This window comes from Callorhinus ursinus, unplaced genomic scaffold (genome assembly GCF_003265705.2).
Source record: "Callorhinus ursinus isolate GAN/ISIS: 27379988/994484 unplaced genomic scaffold, GSC_fseal_2.0 scaffold2, whole genome shotgun sequence".
NCBI lineage: Eukaryota > Metazoa > Chordata > Mammalia > Carnivora > Otariidae > Callorhinus > Callorhinus ursinus.
The window spans coordinates 67,142,042-67,158,536 of record NW_027397064.1 but is presented as its reverse complement, the minus strand read 5'-3'; the positions used below and the strand labels follow the sequence as shown (position 1 = coordinate 67,158,536).

Sequence of the window (16,495 nt, the reverse complement as noted above, 5' to 3'; positions counted from 1 at the left end):
CACACACACACACGCTCACATTTTGGTCTGTCAGATTCTGCTCTCCGTGCCAGGGAACATGTGTTCCCGCAGAATGGAGAGAAGCCACCTCCACCCACCTTGCATATTCTCTCCTGGATCCAAGCTTCTAGGAAATGAGTTCCCCAAAGAGAAAAAACTCTCCTAGAGCCACAGGCCCACATGGCTATCCATGGAGCTCCTTGCTCCTGTTTATAGAATTTATACTGCTGAAATGTTTCAGTCAGAATTAAATTTGAATTGTGTGTAAGTAATAGTGTTGGCTTAAATTGTATCATGTATACCCTTTAGCCTTTGGACTTGGATCTCCATCTATAAAGATAGTTATTAGAATACAGGGTTGTGGGGATAATAACCATACTCACTAGAGTGACCCAGTCAGTAACAGAGACCAAAAGTCTTAGAGTAAATCAGCTATGAGTGAAAAGCCAGATGACCGCATGGGAAGTGAGTCTTGGCGCTAGCAAGGTTTAGTGACGGCAAGATAGAAGACCAACTGGAAACTTCTTTGGCTGGTAAGCACCCCTCAGGAAGAGCTATTCAAGTTAGGCAGGCTTAAGCAAGCCTGAGGAGAGTATGGGAAGAGACACATTTAAGGGTGTCCTGGTAAATACTCAACGGTTGGCTCTTTGAGGTAAAAACAAACAAAAAAAACCCCCATGATTTCAAAGTGTCTACTAATTTCCATGGTGTAAATATTCCTGCCAGGGCTGATTTCAAGCTACCAGCGTGATGTCACAGAGTGGAGCTGGGAAGAAATGGGTGCGTCTGGCTCTGGCAAGCTAGTGGCAGCCAGCTCCAGCTCCCCAGGGTACACAGTCCTCCGATGAAGGACTCTCCTACGAACATCATCTGAAATGATCTGGTGCACATTGTGCTAGTATTTCATAATTGTTAAGAGTATTTTTTTCCTTAGAGAAATCATTTGTAAAAACCACAGAGAAGCCCATTAACTCATCGATCTGAGAAGTCTTCTCTCCTACCACTGACCCCCAAAAATGCTCCCCTCTAATCAAACTGTTCCCCTGCATTTTTGTATCATTTTGCTGTGTTTACTACAGTTGGATTTTGATGTGTTTATTACAGTTGGATTCATCTTGTATAGATTTTATTTTTCAGAGCAGTTTCAGGTTCACAGCAAAATTGAGTGTAAGTACAGAGACTTTCCTTAAAAGCCCTGCTCCCACACATGCAGAGCCCCCCTTATGGACACCCCCCACCCTAAATATATTTTGAATCTTCCTACACCTACACCCTTGCTCATAGTGCCCATGCAGTCTGAAGTGCTGCTTACCACCTCTGTGTGTGCACAGATCCAACACAGGACCGGATGAACGGATGTCTCTGATTCCTCCTTAGGGAGGCTGTCTCTAGGTCTTCCTTCCTCCCAAGTCTTCCCTCCTTATCCTGTAACATGGTCTCCTTCACTCTGGATAGATAACTGTTTTTCTCTGGGGGCCTGGAACTTGTTTTCTGGAACTGGGTTATAAACTCCTTGAGGGTGAGGGCAATACTCCAGTACTTGGTTCTCTCAATAATAAGACCTGACCAATTCACTCTCTGGCTTCTAGTCCTCATTCACATGCCAAAATAGAGAAGGTAAGGCTTAAGCATCAAATTAAAATTAAAATTGTTGCCTTTGTTAAAATGGTGCTAAAAAAAAAAAAAGCACTTGAGGTTTGTAGCCATAAAAGGATGTCATGAAAATAAATCCAGCACGTCTTAGCTACACACCAGGGAGATTCTTTCTGTCAAAATACCTATGTCCTCCAACCCGAGAGATGAACAATAACCCTCAAGGAACTATTAAGCAATTGGAAGTCATATAACTAACCTACATAGCTCCAGGGAGGTTTCAAATAAAATACAAACCTATATTAACTGTTAGCCGACACTGACATCAGCAGGGACAGCAGCTTATCTCTCTCTCTCTCACCGGTTCTCTCTCTCTTTCTCTTTTTCAGCTCAAATTAATATCTGCCTTTTGGATTGACTCAGTAGTATTTTTGATTCCCAATAATTAATGTAACTAAATTTAGCAAAATATAGAAGTGAAGGATGGTTACCTGAAGTCAAACCAATCTTGTAATAGTGTGGGTAATTCTGACACAATCTTATATGCTGCTATATCAATTATCTTTTCCACTAAGGTCTCAAGTACTATATGGTAATTTTTTTTCTAGAGATTCTAAAAATCTCTAAATTTCTAGAGGCTGGTGCTATAAAACATTATTCTGGTCCTCATGTGCAAGGATAAATTTTGTGGCATTTTTACAGAAATTAGTATAGACCAAATCTAAGATTGGACTTTGGTCTATAAAAAGGCAAAACAAAACAACAACAAAAAAAGTGCTATAACAGATTGGGCCAGGGAGAAGGAGGCTGTTTTATAAAGGTCAATTTTTAAACCCCTCCTACAGAACATGATCTATGCAAAATATATCCACAATATATTCCAAAGCATAATGTCACCGGATAAACCTAAGGAGTGGAACATATGGGGGAATATGAAAAAGAAGGTATTAAAGTCTGAAAACAAGCAGGTTGGTAAGCTCATTAGCTGGGGTGGAATTTTAAAATCTTCACGTGAACGAATATATAAATCAAAATATACACATGCGTTCACAGTCATGCGCACTGTATATTCACATATGGCACACTCTACAGTTACATTATAATCTTCCACACTGGAACAGTGAATTCCATTCTCTTTATAATGTAAAAGCGCCCTCTGCTGGCCAACCTCAGGTACTTGCACTTTCTCGTTTCATAACAGGAAGATCCAACATAGAAGGATAAAAGAAGTCTGGGAGATTTTATGGGAAACTCTTCATCAAAGTAAGTTCACTGCAAATAAAAATTTTATTTTGTTTTGAATCTCATTTGCTTTGCTTTCCTTTTATTCTAAGGCATTGATTCCTAAAATAGTGTAATGTAAAAGTTGGTGTAAAACAACTACTTGTTTTTGAGAAAGCAATAATAGATTATTAAATTAAAAATGATTGTACAATCAATTCTACTGTAAGCATACAGAGTTAAAATGATCCAGATAACCTCGTATTTCCTAAAATTATTTTCAACAGAAGAAAATGAATGTGGCTTTTTTGGTCCCTCTGATGTTTTCTAGGGAGGTGTGGTCTAGAGAAACAGCACAGATTTCCAATATTTTCTTGTTATAAGAGATGACCAGTGACTTTAGAAAGCAGAACTATAACATCCAGCATTAAAATTCTACTAACTGTCTGAGAACTATTCAAACATCCTTCAGAAATTATTGTGTTAATTTAGAAGAAGGCAAGTCTTAAAAATTGGTGTATCTTCATTATTAATCACTTTTTAATGGGAAGTAGTTGGAAGGAGGAAGGAAGAACAAATATCAGTCCCCCGGTTGGAGGCATGACAAAAGCACTCTCCAGAGCCGCCTCCTAGGGAATCCTGATATATCACCCCAAGAGTGAAGGAGAAATGGGTTTAAAATTGCTTTCAGGGCAGGCGACTGTTACTAGTGGTAGTGTATCTTATCCATCATGTGTGTTAAGGAGTCAAAGGGGCTAAAAAACAATATATAAGGAATCTTTGCATTGAAACTATAAATAATTACCACTTGTATGCACCAAGACTATTATGCACTGAAAAAAATATTTTAGAAACTGGTTCAGAAATAAAAATTAGAGGAGTCAATTTAAAATTAGAAATAATTCGAGTTACATTTTTTTCCTTCTGCATATGAAAATTCATATTTATAGAATGTGTGCAGCTTAAGCAATAAGTTTCTTTCAATGCTACTTTGGTTGCATTGACTATATTTGAGCTGTATATGAAATCTTAACCCTATATATTAGAATTCAAAATAAGGATTATACATTATCAATACCGGTAAGATATGCAAATGATAGTAGAGACTATGGGATACTTGCCCCTTTATTTTGACTGTTAATTCTATGAAAGAATGCCTGTGGGGGCAAAATCCTTCTACGGTAACTTCTGCAATAAAAACTTCAATCAAAAGGACACCAGTAACTTTCTTGGGCTAATGGTACTTTACAAGTTATTTATATCTGTAATTCTTAGTTCCAGAGAGCAGTAAGGAAATAGACAAACACTTGGAATGACCCATAGCATCTATCAGCAGTGGTGTCTAAGACCTAAAGCAAAGGAACTACATTTTCATAAATAAGTTACCTTTTGTTATTGCTCTGAAAAGGGCCAGAATGGATTGGTCTGTCTGGCTCTCAAGTCCACAGGGAATCATGAGTCCAGACATCATGAGGATCCTACAGACCAGAAGGTCATTCAAGTCTGTGAATTGGGTGGGGTCCTTATCACTGTACAGTGTACTATACTTCCAAATGTTCTCAGACTAGTATATATATTTTAATTGGCTGTCCTTTGCATTTACTGTATGAATGTTACCAGCACTTACGGTGACTATGCAGTGACTACTGGTTGACTGACATGCCCGTCAGTTGAAAGCTCCACGGGAGCAAGAAGCCACCTCCGTATGTTCCCCCACTGTCTTGGCAGTACTGAACACTGAACAGTACATGTCTGGCATGTAGTAGTTAAACAAATATTTGTTAAATGAAAAGAATTGAAAGGAACAGAGGGCAAATGGGAGAGAGGGAACACAAGGGGGAAAAAAACCCTTTCTGTCCTCTAAGCCATTATTAAGATCTAGATTTTTTTTTCACAACATGCAACTTTAAGTTTTACATTAACTCATAGAAAGAACATTTTTAAAGTTTTGCCTTTAATTTTGTTCACTTTAAGACTCAGAATCCTCCACAGAGACATAAGCTATAGGCTGATGAGATGCATTGCTGGCAACCTTTGATGAAAAACCCTCATTCAAGATACAGGATCATCTTCCAGCCTCAGTCCTGTCTTCAGTTCTTTCTAGTGTGGATTTAGAAAACAGCCAGTAACCCCACAGAGATGTCAGGTGTCCTACCAAGGAAAATTATTAAAATGTGACAAATCCACATTCAGATAGTGATTTTGGCATTCCTATAAGATCATGATTTCTGAAAGAAAGCGTAGCTGCTCAAATGAAAAAAAAATCCTCTGGAATTCAGGTTTTTTGCTATTCTATATATTAAACCTCACTCCTTAAAGTGTGGTCCAGGACCAGCAATACAGCATCACCTGGGAGCCCGTGAGAAAGGCAGAATCTCAGCCTCCACACAGGACCTACTGAATCAGAATGCATTTCAGTAAGACCCACTCCTCTCGATGATTCATATACACAGTAAAGCAGCAGAAGCACTGCATAAAACAAACAAACAAACAAACAAAAAAATGAGGCACAAGCCTGAATAACTGGCAAACTATAAAACATATTGGGACTATTTATAACAAAGGATTGCTATCCTATATATTTAAATACTTCACATAAATCAGCAGGAAGAATATAAACACCCTAATAGAAAAATAGATAGGGAATTAGTAACAACAACAAACAGAATAAACTTATAAAAGGGTTTTCCACCAGAAATCAAAAAAATAAAATTGAAATAGCAAAATACCAAACTGGCAAGGCTTGAAAATAATGATATTTTGTAGAAATACCTGTTCTTGTGGAAGAGACTTTAGGGCAATAGGCACTCTCTTATACTACTAAAGGACACCTAAATTGGTACAAGTTTCTGGAGTGAAATTTGACATTAAGTATCAAATGTCTTAAGATTGTAAACATCATTGGATCCAGAAGTTCCAATTATGTAATATGTTTTTGAGAATTAAACTGAAACATAGATATGAAGAGAGTTATTCACAATGTAGAAATTTTTAAACATCCTAAATATTTAACGATTGATTTATTAATTATAAAGCATCCAATGGATGGAACTATTATTAAGTCATTAAAAACCATGCTATAGAAGACTATCTAACAAACACAGGAGATATGCCGTTGTGTATAAACATCCACTTATGTAAAAAGAGCAGAAGGATAGATACCCAAATGTTAAGAGTAATATATCTACATTGTGGGAGGATGGGTGACTTTTTCTTTGTATGTTTTCACATTTTCCAAATTTCCTTCAATGCAGCTACACTACTTTTCTGAGTAGAAAATGGTAAACTTTGGAAGCGCCTGGCTGGCTCAGTCAGTGGAGCATGTGACTCTTGATCTCAGGGTTGTGAGTTTGAGCCCCACACTGGAGGTAGAGATGACTTTAAAAAAAAAAAGGGGAGAGAAGAAAGTAGTAAACTTTGCAGTGGTGTGATGGAGTCAGCTTCTATCGGCTCACAAAAGCCAATTGTTAGATTTTCAGGAATTTGTGAGCAGGTTAAACACATCCATTTTAAAAATTAAATCATATTGATCTATAGTTAGATAAATTATATGAAAGCATAGGTAATGAATACTCAAACTCATCACTTCCTAATCGTGTTTCTGGATTTTGCTATTATCTCTGTCATTGAGGCTGTTAATGCCCACTGTATCTGCATAGCAGAAATGCTAACACAATGGTGACCTAGTGCTTCTCTCTTTCCAACTCAGGGACATCAGGTTGGAGGTTTGACATCAGCTTCAGTGGGAGCATTTGCATCCTGAAGGCTGGCAAATGCTACAGCTCAGTACCTCCTTTCTTTCCCCTGTAGAGTTACTTCTTAAACATTTACCAGCACAGCACAGATTTTTAAAAAATTGTTTCTTTTAAATGACTATTTCTTGCGAAAATAGAATGTGGCCCTTTGGTGGGGAGAGAAGAAGAGAGGATTTTCCTATCCAGTAAATTAGGGAGGGGAATGTGATTAAATTAGTTTGATCCTTCCAGGAATGTTTTGTATCAAAAAAGGTGGTCATGGTGGTAAATAGTTTGCTCACCACTTAGTTACTGCAAATCAAGCCAACCCCAGTTTAGCACCTGTCATCCTCTTTGCTACAGACTTGCTTCTGGTCTCTACAACCCAGCTGAACCTCCCTGAGACATGCCAGTCTATAAAATAAAGAAAAGATAACGAATGGCCTTTTTAATCCTCGGAGCTTGGGATGAATCAAACTAATTCATATATTTGAAGGTACTTTGAAAACTATGAAATATAGGGTATGCTTATAATACTTATCACATCACAAAGACCATGGGTATCTTCTTATAAAGTAAAATTAGAACCAAATGTGTTCCTATTCATAACATATTAGTATTGCATTAGTTTTGAAAAACATTTTTAGCCACAAAGAATTCTTTTAATTTAAACGTTTCTAGAAATATGAATTTTAATAAGAATGCTCACAAAACCCCAAGGCCCAAATTTTCTCCCTGTGTTTCACAGATCCCGACGTCACCAATGCACCAACTGATTTTTCAGGAAGTGGCAATTAGCAAAATATGGACACTATGTGCAGGTTCCAAATACCTGAAACAGCAGAAGACTCTACCAAAGACGATTCCAGCGAATCACTCTCCTTGTCCCAGCCCTCTCTCTCTGGACCTGGCTGACCTGTGGCTAAAAGAACTGCCTCTTGAATGTCAGGGCCACCTTCTTGGGATAAGTTCTCAGTCTCTGTGAATAAAGCATTAGAAGGTAAGCAGTAGTGCAGTGCAAACTTGTGTAGAGTCTGAATCACTGCAGTTGCTATTCTGAAAATGAAACAGGAGTTCCTAATGGACATTTACCGGAATATATTGAAGTATTTTGAAATCCTAAACAGAATGTAAATCGTTCATGCAAGTTTTTACACAATATCAATAGATAGTATTATTATTTTGAAAACCAAATGGAAGTTCCCAGTAGAAATCTGCCTCAATATACTTTTGTACTTTGACATTTTGAAATGCTAGGAACATAGTTTTTGTTATGATACAGTATTTCTATTTTTTAATATGGACACAGTGAGTAATTCTTTTGTAATGATTACATTTTATCTAAAAAGATGTTATCTAAGTATCATGGTAATCACAAAAACAGTCTGATGATTTCCTACCTGACCATTACTGGTAGGAAGTAAGGCACTAATTTAGTGACACAAAGTTATATTTAAGGCTGAATTATGAAAATGCAAATTTGGTGGTGGTTTTTCTTTAGCTTGCGCTCTTGCCATTTTGTTCCCTCGCTGTGCGTTCTACATGAGATGTACATATGCTTTAATGTCAGCCTAAATTCATGTATTTTGAATATCTGGAGATTTTTTAGGAATTCCATAAAATATTCTGCATCCTTCCCTTCCCCTTCCCTCCATTTCTCCCATCAGCCTTTCTTCCTTCAACCAACAAGTATTGAATGTTTTCTTAAGGGACTATGTGGGTTACAAAGAAAAATAAGAGTTTCTGTCCTCCTGAAGCTTTCATCTATCAGAGGAGACTGATTCCCTAAATAAAGTTTCTTAAAGTATCATTGTGGATTAACCCATCCTAAAGAATAAAGGAAAAGTATGTCCTGCATATGGAGAATTTCCCAAAGAAAATTGTGACTTTGGACTCTGTTGTTGGGCAAAATGACTTGACAATGTTTGCAGGTACACATTAAGTATGTTTGGGGTTTGTAATCAGAATGGTCCATTTATTTTGCGCTTACCATATAAGTGCTATGGAAATGCTGAATCACTTAATTCTCCAAAGAGCCCTAGGTAATAGGGAATATTATTTTCCCCAGTTCACAGAGGAGTAACAGAGAGGCACAGAGAGGGCAAGTGCCTGCTCAAAGCTACACATCCAGGGAAGTAAAAGAGCCAGGATTCAATAAGCATCAGGATCCAGAGCCTAGGCTCCTCTATCAGTCAGCTCAGGCCACAGTAACAAAATACCATAGACGGAATAACTCAAGCAAGAGAATTTGATTTTCTCATAGTGCTGGAGATCGGAAGTTCCCGATCAATGTGCCAGCAGGATTGGTGTCTGGTAAGAGCGCTCTTCGAGGGTACAGAAGGCCACCTTCTCATTGTGTCCTCACATGGTGAAGAGAGAGACAGAGATCTCTTCCTCTTCTTATAAAGCCACAGTCCTATCAGATTAGGGCTCACCCTTCCGACCTCATTTCACCTTAATTATCTCCTTGGAGGCCCTATCCCCCAGAAACAGTCACAGTAGATATTAGGGCTTCAACATATGAATTTTGGGTAAACACAACTTAGTCCATAGTAACTCCTAATCACAAGAATAATCATAGCTAACTTTATTCTGGTCATTAAAACCCACCAGAAAAATTCTTAGATTCTCATAAAAAGAGGTATAGTTCAGCCAACAAAATTTAAATCCCAATCCCTCTGGTTAGATTTTCTGAAGAAATGAAAAAATAAGCCCTGCTTTTTGGAATGAGTGGGTCAGGAGCAACCTGTCTGCAGGTAGGGGTGGTGGGGAGTCCACAGATGTTGCCCCAGCCAGGGATTGGAGTTTTTCTTCCAATCCTCAAAGGAAGCTCAGAGACCCCTTTCCACTCTGCTCCTTGCCATCAGAGAAGCCCTCGTATCTGAGTCAATGCCCATGATCACTCCCTTTGGTAGAATGAGGGAGAAGCCCCAACCATGAGAGGACCCTGCTACGGAACAAGAGAGGGGTTTGGACAATTGGTGCCCCTGTTTTTCTTTCCACAAGGCCTTTCCCCCTTTTATAAAGTGCCTGGCCTTGGCCAGCCAGGCTATGTGTGTGGGCTAGGGAACATGTGGATAAACTAGTCCCTAAGCCATTCAAAAACATAAAGACCTAATAAATTTATGGCATACAGTAAAGAAAGTGAAGAGGAAAGCATGAAAGTACTAGAGGTATGTGATGAGTGTGTTACAATGTAGGTATTACCTGGGATTTACTATGCTTACACTACCTACATTGCTCTTGCTCAAAGAATTACAATTTTTAGAATTACATTAAACTTCTAGAGGCGACTGCGTGGCTCAGTTGGCTAAGTGTCCGACTCTTGACCTTGGCTCAGGTCTTGATCTCAGGGTGCTGAGTCGGAGCCCTGCATTGGACTCCTTGCTGGAGTCCAATGGAGCCTGCTAAAACAAACAAACAAACAAACAAAACTTCTAGCAAAGCATCTGGTGAAGAAGAATTTAAAAATATTTTAGAAAGAGGGGTGTCTGGGTGGCTCAGTGGGTTGAGCAACTCTTGGTTTCCACTCAGGTCATGATCATGATCTCCGGGTCCTGGGATCCAGCTGCATGGGGCTCTGTGCTCAGCACGGAGTCTGCTTTCCCTCTTCTTCCCCATGCTCCTCACCCCCAATTGCTCTCTCTTTCTCTCTCAAACAAATGAATAAAAATCCTTCAAATATATATACATATAGTAGAAGGAAATATGGCCATACATGTTGTATATGTCAGGAGAATCTAGAAGACACTTTGGAGCAGATCTTCTAGACTCCATCCTAAACAAGTGTGCCACTGTACACAACTATAACATGGATAGGTACCCTCGAATTTGAGGGATGGATATGACAAGGTCTTGTGACCTGAAAGGTCACCTTTCTAATATTTCTTATTACACTGAAATCAAAATTTCTCAGGGAATAACAACAACAACAACAACAAAATATAATCTGGGTTGATGAGCTAGATTAATTGTTTCCTATTAAATTTGTGCATTTTCTCTTTGAAATTTGAGCCCTTGAATGTTTGTCATGGATGGAAATGGTTCCATGAGGTCCTGAAAGGGAACTCGTCATGGGGTGTGTGTGTGTGTGTGTGTGTGTGTGTGTGTGTGTGTGTGTGTGTCTGTCTGTCTGTCTGTCTGTTTCTGTATATGCATATATATACACAGATATGTGTGTGTGTGTGTGTGTGTATTTCTAACTACTGGGCAAAATTAACCTATTTCATAAATAACAGAATAAAAAATAACGTGCTATTTATTTTAATAACTTAGTAACTTTTTATTTTGCAAAAGCAACTTAGAAAAGTGTTTACTGGGTATCTTCTTCCATTAGAAAGTGGTATGTGGCAATAGGGACTTTGTGTGTCTCATTTAAGTCCATATTTGCAGCATTTGCAACAGTGTGTGTGGCACTCATCACACGTTGTTTGTTGAATGAATGATGGGATGGCTGGATGAATAGAAGTGGAGTAAGCTTGAAGTGACTGTAATGTACTTAAATCATGTTATTACCAATTAACTTTCAATTTGTCTTACATATGAGATTTTTGAAACCACAAGATACACACCCTGAAAAGAAAAATAAGATGGCAGTTTATATTAGATTTACAAATCATATATGTGAAAAGGCTCTAAAATGTTACTTTTATTATTATAATTGAAGGAACAACAACAACAAAAATCTCACAGGAAGTAATATTGAGATATGTTGGTAATTACAGACCTTTTATCAAATGTTTAATAAATTCCTTAAAAATTGATATAGATGGCCAGAAAACTAGCAGCACAGGTATAATAACCACTAAAATATTTTCTTCCTATTTATTGGTTATCTAATCAATGTATAAATTATTTTGATAAAAATTTTAGATAATCATCTTGTCTTCAATGTAAGATGAGTAGTGGAAGGAATATTAGACTAGGGGTCAGCTGCCAATATAGCTGCCAATATTTGGCAGCTGCATAAATATATAAAGCTGCCAATATATAAATATATAAAGCTGCCAATAAATAAAGCTGCCAATAGTCCAGTTTGCTGAGTTTTATGATCTTTGGTAAGTTAATCTTTTCCCATGCAACAGTTTCCTCATTTGTAAAGGGGAAAAAAAAATAGATGATTTCTCAAATTGCTTCCAATTTTGAAATTTTGATTCTCGATATCTTAGTGTTTGGCATTGTGTCTACAGGCTTCATTAAACTTTCAATCACTAGGGAAAATGTACAAACTCTTTTTTAGTAGAATTAGATATACCTGCATTGCTTTCAAAGCAAGGGGTGCCTGTTAGCTCTTGGATAAGGGCGTGGTTTTCCGTTTGATGCAGAACAATCAGAAATGCAGAAAACCAGTTTTCTTTCTGCACAATCCTTTTCAGTAGCTCTCTTACACCTGATTCATTTCCATTGCTTTCTGCAGCAGAAATCTGTTTTAAGAGAAAAGCAGAATTAAAAAGATCACACATCTTCTGAACAATTTTAAACAGGAACTAGCCTTTTTAAAAAATGAGCAATTAAGCATAGTAAGTATTAGTAAAGGCTTATGTCCAACCACCAAAGAAAAGAACAATGTCACTTACAGTAATTCTGGATTGTAGCGGGGACAAATCTTTGAGCCAAGCCCCCTTTTAAATATGAACCATTTTTTAAAGCCACTATGATGTTCAAAACTTACACTTAGGGAATAAAGGTTCTACCTTGGCCATTCTGAATAAGGGGGACAAAAGAAAACGTCTTTCATTTCTAGTTCTGTTAGGTTTATTTGCATCAATTTCTTTCCGTATATCTAGGATTTGCTATTTCTTTTCAAACCATGGAGTCTATAAATAGGAAGCCAATTATTTCTTACCTGACTCCTCTTTCTTGACTATCACTACTATTAAGTAATTACTATCAAGAGATTTATATTCTTGTTTACTTAGTATTTGCAATATGTATTAATGACTATAATATTTTCCTAAATTTGTGTTTATTTAATATTATGAGACTAATTTATTTCTACATATATTCCTTAAAGTATGGGGCAGAATTATTTCTGTATCTATTCATTACAACTTTTAGTCTTCCTTTGACTTCTCTTTTAGATTAAACTAACAAATCATTTTAAATGTGGATCATTTGTGTAATCATTATCACAGTGCATTTCCCAGTTCTTAATACAGCACCAAACATTGGGAGAAAAGACCAATACAAGCCACATTTAGACCAGAAAGAAATGAGACAGGGTATCATCAGCCTGCTGTGCCTTTGGGATAGGCTTCATCCCTCTGGGCTTTGACTTACGCATGTGCAAAATGAGGCAATTGAAAGGAAATTTCAGGGCTTTTCCACTCTACCTGCACATTAGGCACACCTGGGGAGATTTAAAAACACTCATGTCTGGGATCTACCCCCGAGGATTCTGACTTATTTTGTCTGTGTTGGGAAGCCAGAATTTTTTTAAGGATCTCATGATTCCAATCAGCAGCTTAGTTGAGAAATACCGACTTAACCTCCTCTCAAAGGCCCTTCTGAACATTCGTCCACCTCCTACATGTATAATCTGGGTTGATTAGCTAGATTAATTGTTTCCTATTAAATTTGTGCATTTTCTAGTCCTATAAATATATCCTATAACTTTTTAGTGTCAGGTATTTGTTTGCATTTTTGGAACAGTGTCTGACACAAATTTAGTGTTAGTCATTATCGTGGATGACTGAAGAAAGCATCTATCTTTATAAACACTGCACCAGTGGACACTACTTAGTACAGAAGTATGCAGCATGATTTCTACCCAGTGGGTATGTTTGTCTTACTAGATAATACTTAATAATGTTATTATAAAGGCTTTGCACCTATTAACCCAGAAACCCTGAAGAAGGAACTAATATTAACCCACTTCGCAGACCAGAAATCCAAGGCACACAGAATTCCAGTTACCTTCCTGAAGCCACAAAGCTAGTAAATGGCAAAGGGAGAATTTCATCCCAGGCAATTGACTTCAGAGGCCAAATACTGCCTTCCTGAGCTATAATTATAGCTACCAATTGTCTACAATCTTAAGCACATTTTCTGACAAGAAGTGGATAAGATGACTACTGGACTTAATAAAATTTAGGTGATTTCAGTCTATCTCTCTCACAGCATTTTCTAAGCAGATTCTCGCTCATTTCTTACCTTTTGTTTAACTTCATTAATCTCCTAATGGAAACTTTTTGTCTTCTCCGGTGTTTGTAGTATCTTTATTATTATCTGCTAACTTAAACCCTAGTTGCTAAAGATGTTTAGTAAGACTGGTTTGAGCACCTTCTTTTAACTCAACCATTTCTATTTTTAATTACCTTACTCTTTAATCACCTTTAAATCCATCTGACAGAAGTAATCAGAAAGCATTTCTCTAAAAAGAGTAAGTGATACACTGTAATGAATATTCTCACTAAAAACCTAATTATATTATAGGCATTAAACTTCCGTCCACTATTAATCAGTTAAGTTGATTTTAACTGTAAAATTACATTTGTCAAGCTTGCTTTGTCCTTACTGTGTTCAGGCATTTGAAGATCATTATGTCATTATTTCCTATGAGTATTTTTATTATTTGAATAGTGGAACTACATAGAACACCACTGCAATTTTAGCAGCTTCATCAAGATTCTGAATTTTTAAGAAGTCTTCTGAATTTGAGTGTTAGAAAGTACCTTTGAAACAGCCATATATATGTAGCTATATTATATGTATATATATATATATATATATACATTTTTTAACTTAATCTGTTCTCCTAAAACATACTAGAGACATTAGATCCTGTTATTAAACTTGATTATGGAAATTCTTGAGAGATGAGTATTTAGACCTGAGATTTCAACAGGACATATAATGATTCTCACTCATGTTCCTCCCTCACTGAATATTTTCTCTAAATATGCAGTTTAAAATAGTTATGATACATTGTTAATTTATGGAATACAAAATAAATATGAATTTGTGGGTAATACAATTACATGCTTTCACATTCTAAATTCTTTGATCTGTGTTTTTCTTTCCAACAGAAATCAGTAGAGAAAGCAATGATATTTCCATTAAGCACTGGTTTGCCAACAAAATTGCTTGATAAAAATGTTTTCATTCCTTCATAAAAACCTTAGATAACTATTTAAATATAATGGTGATTTTTTTTTTTAACGCAGCAGAGCTCAGCTCTCATCCCGGTTAACTCAGGAAGCGAAACTCATGTTAAAAAGAAAGAATTTTTAAAAACTAGTTCCTCATAGGAAGAGAAGAAAAAATAAAACAAGATGAAATCGGAGAGGGGGACAAACCATAAGAGACTCTTAATCATAGGAAATAAACTGAGGGTTGCTGGAGGGGAGGGGTGGGGGGGAAGGGGTAGCTGGGTGATGGGCATTAGGGAGGGCACATGATGGAATGAGCACTGGGTGTTATATAAGACTGATGAATCACTGAACTCTACCTTTGAAACCAATAATATATGTTAATTAATTGACTTTAAATTAAAAAAATAAATTTTTTAGAGAGAGAGGAAAAAAAACTAGTTCCCCATAAAAAGTTAATGTGTTTCTAAATGAATACGTATCAACACACTGACATAACTGATTTCTTACTAGTACTTTTTCTTGCTAATAAAATTCTTATACCTACTAACTTACCTGACAATACAATGAGCTGGGGGAGACTGACTCAGCTTCTCAGCTTCATGTAAGGACAACTGGACTTGGTTTCTAGCTGGACCGAACAAACTATCTCTGGTTCTCCTATGTAAATGAAAGGTATATGGGGTCTTCTTGGACTCTGGATGTTTAATGTTTTGAAGTGGCCAGGACTGAAACAAGAACCTCTCTTCAGCTGTTCAGACTGATATTAAGTAACTATGGAAATGTTTATATGGTCATCTCTTTTCCAGAGTTCATGGCTGTCTTAAGTCAATGGATGCGCCAAGAGGTCACTAAGCGTCCTAAAATAAAAGCAGGTCAGTCCAAGGGCAGCCCCTTTCTATTAGGGATCATTATATTATAATGATCTATAACATGATTCTTCTATTTATCGTTGACTCTTCAGGATTTATAATAGTGCCTTGCATACACTAGACATTAACTATTTATTAGAAGAATGAATCGACACTACAACATAAGCTCCATGAAAGCACAGACAGTATTGGCATTATTATCCAGTCTTTTTACCACTGGCATGATGTTTGCCACAAGATGTCACTCCATAAATTTAAACCAAATGAATGAATAGTCAATCCATTAAAGACGTTTTTTTGGGTACTTACTGGACACAAAACTAAATCTAGGATAATTTCTGGAGGCTCTGATGTATGAAGGGCAGGGGTTCCAGGGATGGACATAAGAATAATAAACTAAAATGACAGACCAAGTAGAAAATGTCTACTAGAAAACAGGAAAGGGGCACCTGGGTGGCTCAGTCGTTAAATGTCTGCCTTCAGGTCATGATCCCAGGGTCCCGGGATTGAGCCCCGCATCGGGCTCCCTGCTTGGTGGGAAGCCTGCTTCTCCCTCTCCCACTCCCCCTGCTTGTGTTCCCTCTCTCGCTGTCTCTCTCTCTGTCAAAATAAATAAATAAAATCTTTTAAAAAAAAGAAAACAGGAAAATAATTAAAATAAAAAAATTTTTGAAGCCCTAACTTCTTATTCAAATATTACTTTAGGCGGTCAAAAAAGCAGATTTGGAGATCTTATGTCCATCATCCATCCATTTCCAAATGCCTGGCAGGGCAATCCATGACATCATGCATTCTTATCCTTTATCCCAGACAACTTTTGGAAGTAAATTCAATCAGGCAGTTAATACTTTTTAAGTACCAGTTCTATACCTAGTCCTGGCTAGGTTTCTAAAGATGAAAGACATAGTTTTTCCTTGGAATCACAGTTTAATCCAGGGGCTTTAAGAAGATCTCAGTTTCAACGTGGTTGATTAACCTAAATTTC

The 16,495-nt window shown here is 37.1% G+C and overlaps 1 protein-coding gene across 4 annotated transcripts in view; it reads right to left on the bottom strand.

Moving 5' to 3' along the window:
* IFIH1 (interferon induced with helicase C domain 1) overlaps positions 1 to 16,495 on the bottom strand; it is a 52,920-nt gene that overhangs the window by 32,938 nt on the left and 3,487 nt on the right. For 3 of the 4 annotated variants that reach the window (XM_025852483.2, XM_025852460.2, XM_025852468.2), the window contains exons 2-3: positions 11,803 to 11,971; positions 7,381 to 7,527 (exon numbers count right to left, since the gene is read on the bottom strand). In XM_025852483.2, coding sequence (XP_025708268.1) covers positions 7,381 to 7,527; positions 11,803 to 11,971 — 316 coding nt within the window. The remainder of the gene's footprint in view (positions 1 to 7,380; positions 7,528 to 11,802; positions 11,972 to 16,495) is intronic. The other variant, XM_025852475.2, reaches the window with a different exon arrangement.